This window comes from Bos grunniens, chromosome 4, assembly GCF_055505025.1.
Source record: "Bos grunniens cultivar Pamir isolate PY7600 chromosome 4, Bosgru_T2T1.0, whole genome shotgun sequence".
Lineage (NCBI taxonomy): Eukaryota > Metazoa > Chordata > Mammalia > Artiodactyla > Bovidae > Bos > Bos grunniens.
This window is the reverse complement of record NC_141168.1, coordinates 26,180,721-26,191,164: the sequence shown is the minus strand read 5'-3', so window position 1 is coordinate 26,191,164 and position 10,444 is coordinate 26,180,721. Positions and strand designations below refer to the sequence as shown.

At 44.5% G+C, this 10,444-nt stretch overlaps 1 protein-coding gene across 7 annotated transcripts in view; it reads left to right on the top strand.

Annotated features, from left to right (window-relative positions):
• The window catches only part of LOC147373809 (carboxypeptidase A5), a 91,764-nt gene that overhangs the window by 21,975 nt on the left and 59,345 nt on the right, over window positions 1–10,444 (top strand). For 4 of the 7 annotated variants that reach the window (XM_086395648.1, XM_086395657.1, XM_086395658.1 and 1 more), the window contains 4 exons: window positions 4,187–4,268; window positions 4,674–4,808; window positions 6,029–6,127; window positions 9,951–10,052. In XM_086395648.1, coding sequence (XP_086251774.1) covers window positions 4,187–4,268; window positions 4,674–4,808; window positions 6,029–6,127; window positions 9,951–10,052 — 418 coding nt within the window. Of the gene's footprint in view, window positions 1–3,955; window positions 4,269–4,673; window positions 4,809–6,028; window positions 6,128–9,950; window positions 10,053–10,444 lie in introns of those variants that run through there. The other 3 variants (XM_086395647.1, XM_086395652.1, XM_086395650.1) reach the window with 3 other exon arrangements.

Here is a 10,444-nt window from a genome sequence, read left to right as displayed (position 1 = left end):
TCAATTCTTCGTTACTCAGCTTTCTTCACAGTCCAACTCTCACACCCATACATGAGCACTGGAAAAACCATAGCCTTAACTAGACGGACCTTTGTTGACAAAGTAATGTCTCTGTTTTTGAATATGCTAGCTAGGTTGGTCGTAACTTTCCTTCCAAGGAGTAAGTGTCTTTTCATTTCATGGCTGCAGTCACCATCTGCAGTGATTTTGGAGCCCCCAAAAATAAAGTCTGACACCGTTTCCACTGTTTTCCCATCTATTTCCCATGAAGTGATGGGACCAGATGCCATGATCTTTGTTTTCTGAATGTTGAGCTTTAAGCCACCTTTTCCCTCTCCTCTTTCACTTTCATCAAGAGGCTTTTTAGTTCCTCTTCACTTTCTGCCATAAGGGTGGTATTATCTGCATATCTGAGGTTATCGATTTTCTCCCAGCAATCTTGATTCCAGATTGTGCTTCTTCCAGCCCAGTGTTTCTCATGATGTACTACTCTGCATATAAGTTAAACAAGCAGGGTGACAGTATACAGCCTTAACGTACTCCTTTTCCTGTTTGGAACCAGTCTGTTGTTCCATGTCCAGTTCTAACTGTCGCCTCCTGACCTGCATATAGGTTTCTCAAATCTTTCTCGCCTTATAGTAGGGAAACCAGCAAAGGTGGAGGAATTCTTCCTGAGGTCCATAAACATAGCCTAGACACCCAACTTGGTGAACATCTAGAGCCAGGGGAAGTTGATTTCTGAGCATTCGAGTGGTTGGATAGCCGGGAAGCAGGTTGGGTTGTAGGGGCAACAGTGCCAATGGAGATGGAGGCGATGGTTTCATCCCCCCACCAGCCCCAGTCTCTGCTCCTTCCACCTAACTCACCCACCTCCCCAGTCTCTCTCATTCTGCTGGTGTCTTCTCTCCTGGGCTCCACTCATCTTAAGGATAGGATGGTGGCCAGGATGCCTAAAGGTGTACAGCAGGCAGAGAACAGGAAATAGTTGCAGAACTTGTAGCATTGGCAGTAACTGGTAGGCATTTAAGAGTTCCATGAAATCATCTCAGATGTGGTGGCTTCTAAGACTGGCTGGGGAGGCAAGTAAGAAAGGCGCAAAGAACGTGCTGCTTGGCCACCCACATGGTGAAAGGGGGAGGGATAGAACCTCAGAACCAAGGTGACTACTGACTGTCCAGCACATGGGATGAGTGTGAAAATGCTGAGAGTGGATCACTGACCATTGTGTTGGCAGCAGCTGCCAGTCTGGGTATTGGAGAGCACCAGAGTTAAGAAGAGCTGTAGGAACACTTACCTGTGTGGAGTAGGAAGGGTAAACATGGCAACCTGCAAACCCCAGCATGTCCCCTTCCCCAGGCCAATTTTCCATCTTCAGAAAGAGCTTAAATCTTTGAAAAGATTTCCAGATGGTGGAGATAGGTTATGTTCCACCACCCACACTCGCAGGGTGCATTTTCCAAATAGAGACAAAGCTGGTGAGGGCAAGAGAAAGGCTGCCCTTCACCTGGCACCCACTTACGTTTTTTCTGCTTCTAGGTATGGATGAACTTACGTTCATGAGAATAATGTTAGATCCTCCCTGCCTCCTGCCAGTTTTTAGTGCCATCTGAAGATTGTCCTTAACATTGTCTTTTCTGGTTGAGGAAAACCTTATGGGTGATGAAGGTTGGTCCTAAAGCCTGGGTGAGAGATTGGCTAGGCAGATAAAGAAAAGGGCTGGATATCCAGGCAGAGGAAACAACATGTGCAAAGGCATAGGAGGGCAAAACGTATGGTGAATTTGGGATTTGAGTGAAGCTGGAGCCAAGAATGTGTAGGAGGGAGAGACGGAGGAGAGACATGTGGGGAAAGACTCTATTCTGTACCAGCTTTTCCGCCCTGCCTGTCTGCATGTTACAGATGTGTCTTTATCCTTTGGAGCTAGGCTAATTAGGATGTAATGAAATGAGCTGTGAGTTTAATCATCATCAGGGCCAATTAGATTCCCTGTACTCCCTTGTGGACTGTGCCCAGGAGTATGAAAGTTCTGCTGTGAAGTTACCACTTTGGGAGAATTAAAGCACATGTTGTGGATGAATGTGTAACATGGTTTTAATATTCTTAAGAGCCCATTATTCTTATGTTCCTCTTTTTTTCTCTTCGTATTCCTTCTCCTTCCTTGTTCTCTTTGTGATACTCTAGTCAATGCTGTATTTTACCAATGCCTCATTTTGCTAACAGAGATGCCAGTGCACAGGCACTTTTCAGAACACCCATTTTAAAAATTTTATTTATTTTTGATCAGAGGATAACTGCTTTACAATATTGTATTGGTTTCTGCCATACATCAACATGAATCAGCCATAGATATAATATGTCCCCTCCCTCTGAACCTCCCTCCCATTCCACCCCGCCTCCTCCCCATCCCACCCCTCTAGGTTATCACACAGTCCCGGTTGAACTCCCTGTGTCAAACAACAAATTCCCACTGGCTGTCTGTTTTCCGTTTGGTAATGTATGTTTCCATGCTGCCCTCTCCATTCATCCTACCCTCCACTTCTCCCACTGTGTCCACAAGTCTGTTCTATATCTGTGTCTCCATTGCTGCCCTGCAAATAGGCAGAACACCCATTTTTAAGATGCCCCTTTTTCTGGAGTATTGAGGACAGGTTGTGACAGAGCATGAGTTCTACAGATAGGTCCTGGTACTCAGCTAGGAGGAAGGGTTTCCCTTTTGTCTTAAACCTGTTACTTTTGCAAGGCTGCTTGCCTGTATCAGGGAAATGGTGGTTTGATTTCCCATCTTCCCAGGGCTGCAGTCCAATATGTAGCAAGTCTGTCAGGTTCGGGCTGATACCTGCCAGCCAGTGGCTTCTCCACTGTGGGCTCAGAGACTCCCATGGGATGCATTTGGCTGCCCACCTCCCAGGACCCTGTGGAGACCAGATGAGCAGGGGGAAAGTGAGGCTTCAGCAATGGCGTTCCCTTCAAATCTGCTGCCTGCAACGGAAGCAACTCTGCAGCGGACCTTACCTCCCTAGAGGCTAGACCAGACCCCTTGGAGACCCCCCAGAAGCTCCCAGAACAAAGTTAAGCTCTGAGAGTTCATCCGGATTAGACCGGTTTTCTGATGAGGAGATGCTGATCTGCCACGTGAGGCTGCACGTTTAGCTCCCTGTGACAGAACCATTTTCTCTGTCAACAGGTCCTTCAGCCCACAGCCGTCTCCAGCAGCTCTTCCCGCATTCATTTGTGTCAAAGGGATGACGCATGTGACAGTGTTGAGTGCCGATTCATTCGGGCCGTCACCTAGCAACGGCCTAATGGCTCCCCTGGCTCTCTGAGCCGGCTGAGAGCACAAAGGCAGCTTTTCAGGCTTGGCCTTCTCCCACCCACACACAGGACTTCGGGGGCCTCTACCCCTGCTGCTGCCGCGGGAGCTAAATGATGTATAGGAAACAAGTGCAGGACGAACAACAAAGGGGGGCTTGGGACTGGCCAGCTTCCTTCTGGGCCCTGTCAGAGCCCCATTGGGGGGATGAATCCCAAATTCAGCCCCAGCACCATGCATTTGTGTAGGATTCCGGAGCTGGAAGGGCCTGGAGAGCACCCAGCCTCTCCCCTCTTTGGTAAGAGGAAAAATAACTAACCCTCCCAGGATGGAAGGTCTGTTCTCTTTCCTTGCTCTTTCCAGCGTGGACATTCAGCCAGTTTCAGTCCTAGACCTTGACAGTGAAGAAGTGCCTCTTTGTGTCTTGAGTTAGCTTTGCGTGTAGCTCAGGAACATTCCTTTCTGCAAAATATATATGTTTTTCATTATAAAGTAATATGACCACATTACAGAAAACAGATACGAGGGGAAAAAAGTAAGTCATCCATAATCCCATGACCCGAACATAAGCACTGTCAGCATTTGCTATATTTCCGTTGTCTGTTTTTCTTCCAATGCATCTGCTTTTTCCATACTTACAGTCATGGCATACATACAATTTTGTGTCCTGCTCTTTCACTTAATATTTTCCTGAAAGTTATATACCATAAGCACTTTTTCATATTTGCCACGTAGCCTTATTTTTAGTGGCTATATATTATAACCAAAGACTAGACCATTTCCTTTCATTATGTCTGGGATAGTAGGCCTGGGGTTTATTTGCCAGCTGAAAGCTTTACCATTATCTTTTGCTTTTTTTCCCCCCACTTTCTCCAGGCACCAAGTTTTCAGAATTAACATCAGAAATGAAGATGAGATCAGCAAACTCAATCGGCTAGTGAATTCAGACAACCTTAAGGTACCTAGTTCTCTTTATCTTGAGTATCAGTTAACCGTGGTGGGAGAAGACTCTTGCAGCACTGGCATTGTTATTCCTGAAGAGTTTCTGTGTATAATCCTATATTAATCAACATGTCTTTATACAATGGAGAGAGTTGGTGGGGAAGTGCTCTCCAGGGAGATGGGGTCCTTAGCAGAGGGCTTCATCTTTCTGCCATTGACTTGTCACTCCTTGAGCTTTGCCATGTGTTGCCTGCTGGGCAGGCCTGACCAGATAAAACTGCAATGGCAGAAGTTTGCCCTTGTGCAGAACTCAGCTTCTCAGGGACCACCCAGGCTTTTGGCAGTTGTTCTAGAAGAATGAGTTCTTTGTGCTTTTTACCTGAACTATCCTTTAACCTGGTTTTACTTCTTTTCTCCTCAGCTCGACTTGTGGAAATCTCCCTCTACCCTCGGTCATCCTGCAGATGTCCTGGTCCCTTCTTTCAGTCTGCAGGAAGTCAAATCCTTCCTGGAGGACCATGGCTTAGAGTACTCAGTGGCTATTGAAGACCTGCAGGTGGGTAGGCCAAGGTCCCTCCACTGGTCTTGCATAGGACCAAGTAGCCAGAGTGGACTTGGAACATTTTCAAGTTCTGGCCTCATTCTTCTCCATTGAACAGATAAAGACATTGAGGTATATGGAAGTAAAGTGCAGTGACTTGTTAGAGGAACATGTTGTGCTAGAAAGGGCTTACATGGCAAACCAGTCAGATCTGGATCCAGATCCTGATTTTGCTAACTACTAGCTGTGTAATTTCAGACAAACTGTTACCCTCTTGAGACTCTGTTCCTTCATCAGTAAAATGGTAATAGTTATATCTACTTCATACGATTAATTGAGATTAAGTGCTTAAATGTACATAAAATATCTAACAGTGCATGGTATGTCATAGCTATCTCACAAGTATTAAGTCTCTTTTTTTTTATTTGAAGTCAAGAGGGAAGAATAGAATGTGTGCTGGTGGGGAGGTGCTGAAGGCCAGTCATAAAAAATATCCTTTGAGAATTATTTGCTGGTCCAGTGGCTTCACACTTACATTGCAAGGGGGAGAAGTTCAATCCCTGATCAGGGAACTAAGATCCCTCATGCCATGTGGCATGGGCAAAAATAAATAATAAGCGTGGTTGGTGAAAGGGAGAATGTTACCAGCAGCCCCTAGCAGAGTCAGCGTCACTGCCCAAGTCAGACACCAGCCTCACGAGCTGTATTTGAACAGCAGGACAGTGTCTGGCTCACGTTCTCTCCTTCACCGAGGTGGGTTGTGGGCTAATTGGTGATTTGGCCTGGGAGTTTCCTGATGGTGTGAGCAGCTGTGAGCTTATTAATCATCCTCACATGTCACAGACATCTGCCAGGAGCCTTCAAAGTAGGAGTGGTTGTAAGAATTTCTTTGTTTCTGAATGGTTTCCCAAGCTGGGTATTTCAGAGGCACTGGATACCAGATGCAGGCTGACGTCTAGAGAATTCATAGTATAGAATAACCAAATGGCACATATGTTGCTTCCAGGGAGAAAGTGAGTTTTGAATGAGGTGTTGTACGTTGGGCTCCAAGAAGTAAGATTTTATAGATACGGGGAAGAAATCTGACCCCCTTTTATACCTTGACGTTTGTGCTGCTTGATATGTGTGCTGAGGGTGCTGCCATCTTGGCCAGCCCATATCCCAAGGAAGAGTGGAAACAACATGAACCTCTGCCCCCAGAGAATCACTTTGTAATGTTGCCATGTCTGTTTCAGAACGTTTTAGATAGTGAACACCAACAGCTACAACGCAATGTACGTCAAGAACTGAGCAATAATTGCTTTAACTATGGGGCCTATCACACCCTGGAAGATGTAAGTATTTCAAAGCAGGTGAAGATCAGATCATTGGCCTTTTGGGTTTTGTAACCCCTCTCCTTACTTCCAGGAGGTGTTAGTCCCTAGTACAGTACGCCTACAATGAGGGGTTAAAATGTGTACACTTCAGTTTCTTTCTGATTCTTGGGTTGTTTATCTCCTAAGAGCAGAGTGAAATGCAAACTGAACATTTACTCCCACATGCATCCTTCTTTTCTTAAGCAACCCCTCAAAGAAAACCATGAAGTAATTGCAACCATTTTCAGTCCTCGTAATTCAACCTTGTTATATTCCACCAGAATCCCTGTACTTTATTCACCCAGATTAAAGTGTTACTTATCCCAGGCAAATAGACAAGTGATTATTTCCAAGGTTAACCAAATATTTCCACTCATTTATCATGACTACTTATAATGTGTATTTGTTCCATAATACATGTTGGTGCTGTGTTTAGTTAGAAATCACTTATATAAATGACTTTCAAGGTAAGCCAACCCTTCAAATAAGAAATTTGGAGCAGAATAATTTAATGTAATATTGGAATTTGAAGAACCAAGAAGGACTGGAATGGAACTGAATCACGTAGCCTATGGTTTTCTTAGGCCCCTAATGTTTTTTTCCTTAGTCTGGAAATTCTCTACTAACTCAGGAACAAACCCCAAATCTAAACTGGTATTTTGTTTCCTATGGCTGAATATATATCCAAAGATAGAGTTCCTGGCATGCTTTTCATGAGGCATATACTTTGAATTATTTTTCTTTCAGATGAGGTTTTTTCCCCAAGCTTTTTTTCCACTTCTTTCCCAGGATTGTCAGTAGCTTTGTTTATTGTGTACACTTGGCCACACTGCCCCTTGATCCCTCTTGTGACCACTGACATACATCTGCAAAACAGCTGGATAAAGTCAGGAGTTCAGTCCAGGGCCATGGACGAAAATGGAGCTGAGGCCCACACAGGGATCCAGCCCGTGACGATAGCCTCATTAACACGGGGCACTCCCGAGCTGAGCTAACAGGTTGCAAATGTCACCCAAGATTCTGGAAACACCATCCCCTCACCTGACTGCTGCAGGATCCTCACGTTCCTATCCACTCAATTTTGTTCTCTGACTTGAGGTATCATTGTCATCTGGCTTGCAGCAGAAGGCTACTCGTATTCAGTTCTTTGTAAAAACAGCTTTTACAAGCACATATCCCACAATCACTTGAACCTTCTTAGGTCTCTAAAGGGAATTTCCTGTTTGTTTCTGCCAGGGTTTCTAATTTAAGACCCTGTGTGCGTATTGTTGTGGTGGCAGTTACTTTTGTTATTGTTGTGGGTAAGCTTTCCCCTTGTGTTGGCACTGTGAATTTGCAACCCCATGTCTGGACACAGCTTGTTGTTTTAACTTTTCCTGAGTAACTCTCCTCTCATAACTTCAGGCAGGCATCTGGCTTTTGCTCCACTTTCTAGGGTCGGTGGGTAGAGTTTCCAGGCCCTTTTCATGGCCATAATTACCACTTTCCAGCTCTCAAGTTGGAACTTGCTCCTTGCTCCAGGCAGGGTCCTTTGCCCTCTACTCCTCTTCCTGGTTGCTGTAAACCCTCAGAACCTAAGACGGATATCTAGCCCTGGGGCTTCACCTTTTGTCCTGTACTCTGTTAGCTTGCTCTCTCTTCATTTCTGGCACAATTTTTCCTTTTTTTTTTTTTGGCTTTTAAATTTGTCTGGGACTCATTTTCATAGTATTTTATCTGGCTTGCCTATATATTTGAGAGCGAGTTTCTTGCTCAGTCTGCCATAATGACTGCAAGTCTGATAAACCCTTTAAGCTTGATTTTATTCTGTATTGATTGCACACTTTCCTTCTCTGTAAAGCTCCTTCTTTCAAATTTAAGGTCTAAATATAAATTCATTTATTTCTTTATTTCAGCCCTCAAAAAGTTTGAACAACTAAGGTGGATGAATTCCATTTAAAGCAAACCCTTTTTTTTTTATCCCTGAAGGCAAATAAAAGCATTCATAACCTTGTTTTGTTACAGCTCTTCAATTGAGAGATCAAAGTCTTTAGAAGAATCACTTCCAAAGTGGAGTGCTTGTACAGTGGGGTGTAAGCAAGATAGTCCACTGGAATGGAGGAATAAACTGTTGCAATTTCTATTTATATTTCTACATATATTTGAATTTATTATTAATGTAACAACTTTTGTTTCTATTTTTTGTTTTATAATGTACATAATATACTTGTGTGGTATTATACATATTTATAGTACATGCTGAATTTTCTTCCTAACTGATGGGAAAAGTGATGAAAAAAAAGGAGGGGAGTTCTTTCAAGAATCTTGGCTAAATGGGGCCCTAGGTGGTTATCTAGACTCACTTCAGTTCAGTTGCTAACTCCTGTCTCTTTGTGACCCCATGGACTGTAGCATGCCAGGCTTCCCTGTCCTTCACCAACTTCCGGAGCTTGCTCAAATTCATGTCCATTGAGTTCTTGATGCCATCCAACCATCTGGTCCTCTGTTGTCCCCTTCTCCTCCTGCCTTCAATCTTTCCCAGCATCAGGGTCTTTTCAAATGAGTCAGTTCTTCTCATCATGTGGCCAAAGTATTAGGGCTTCAGCTTTAGCATCAGTCCTTCCGATGGATATTCAGGACTGATTTCCTTTAGGATTGACTGGTTTGATCTCCTTGAAGTCCAAGGGACTCTCAAGAGTCTTCTGCAATACCATAGTTCAAAAGCATTAATTCTTTGGCACTCAGCTTTCTTTGTGGTCCAACTCAATCCATACATGACTACTGGAAAAACCATAGCTTTGACAAGATGGACCTTTGTTGGCAAAGTAATGTCTCTGGGTTTTAATATGCTGTCTAGGTCGGTCATCGGAGAAGGCAATGGCACCCTACTCCAGTACTCTTGCCCGGAAAACCCCATGGATGGAGGAGCCTGGTGGGCTGCAGTCCATGGGGACGCAAAGAGTCAGACACGACTGAGCGACTTCACTTTCACTTTTCACTTTCATGCATCGGAGAAGGAAATGGCAACCCACTCCAGTATTCTTGCCTGGAGAATCCCAGGGACGGGGGAGCCTGGTGGGCTGCCGTCTATGGGGTCGCACAGAGTCGGACACGACTGAAGTGACTTAGCAGCAGCAGCAGCAAGTCGGTCATAGCTTTTCTTCCAAGGAGCAAACATCTTTTAATTTCATGGCTGCAGTCACCTTCTGCAGTGATTTTGGAGCCCAAGAAGATAAAGTCTGTTGCTGTTTTCATTGTTTCCCTATCTGTTTGCCATGAAGTGTTGGGACTGGGTGTCTTGATCTTAGTTATTTTGAATGTTGAGTTTTAAGCCAGCTTTTTCAGTCTCCTTCACTTTCATTAAGAGGCTCTTCAGTTCCTCTTTGCTTTCTGCCATAAGGGTGGTGTAATCTGCATATTTGAGGTGATTGATATTTCTCCCAGCAATCTTGATTCCAGCTTGTGCTTCATCCAGCCCAGCGTTTCTCATGATGTACTCTGCATATAACTTAATAAGCAGGGTGACAATATACAGCCTAGACTAGTATAGTGCAAAGGGCCACACTTTTGAAGCAGTATTTGTATACGTGTTTCTACTCTCATTTAACGGACTATAATTTTGTGGACAAATGTGTTTTTCTCTAGAAAATCATAGACATGGATTCTTAGGCAGTTGCTTAATATTAAGCATTTCATATTGTCAACCCCAAGGTTAGGGGACTATAAAAAAATCATTAAGATCAACAAAATAAAGTTCACAGATACCCATCTAGAGCTGAACAAATTTTTTAAATGCCCCTGTGTTTACTTTTTCACACTTCAGATTCACAAAGAGATGGACAGCATTGTCAAATCTTATCCTCACTTGGTAAGCGCAGTGAAGATTGGGCATTCATTTGAGAACCGGTTGATGTATGTCCTGAAGGTGAGGCTCCATGTACCTTGAAGAGCCCGACTGGACTCAGGCTCCTGGTTCCTTGTGTCTAGGACTCAGCCCTCACACTTTTGAAAGAGGCAGATTGTAAGGACCTCCTTGACTTCAGGGAGGAGGGTGAGGTGGGGACACCTCTGCTCGGGTTAGAAGTTGTTCTGACACAGGGTCCCCTGCTTCTGCTTGTTGCGAATGGAGTTAGAAGGAGCACATCCCTTTCCAAGTTTTGGCTGAAAGGCAGGATCAGGAAGAGGTGAGTGGACTTCCCTGGTGGTCCAGTGGTTAAGAATCCACCTGCCAATGCAGGGGACCTGGGTTCAATCCCTGGTCCAAGAAGATTCCACAAGCTAAGGGGCAACTAAGCCCGTGCACCACAACTACCGAGC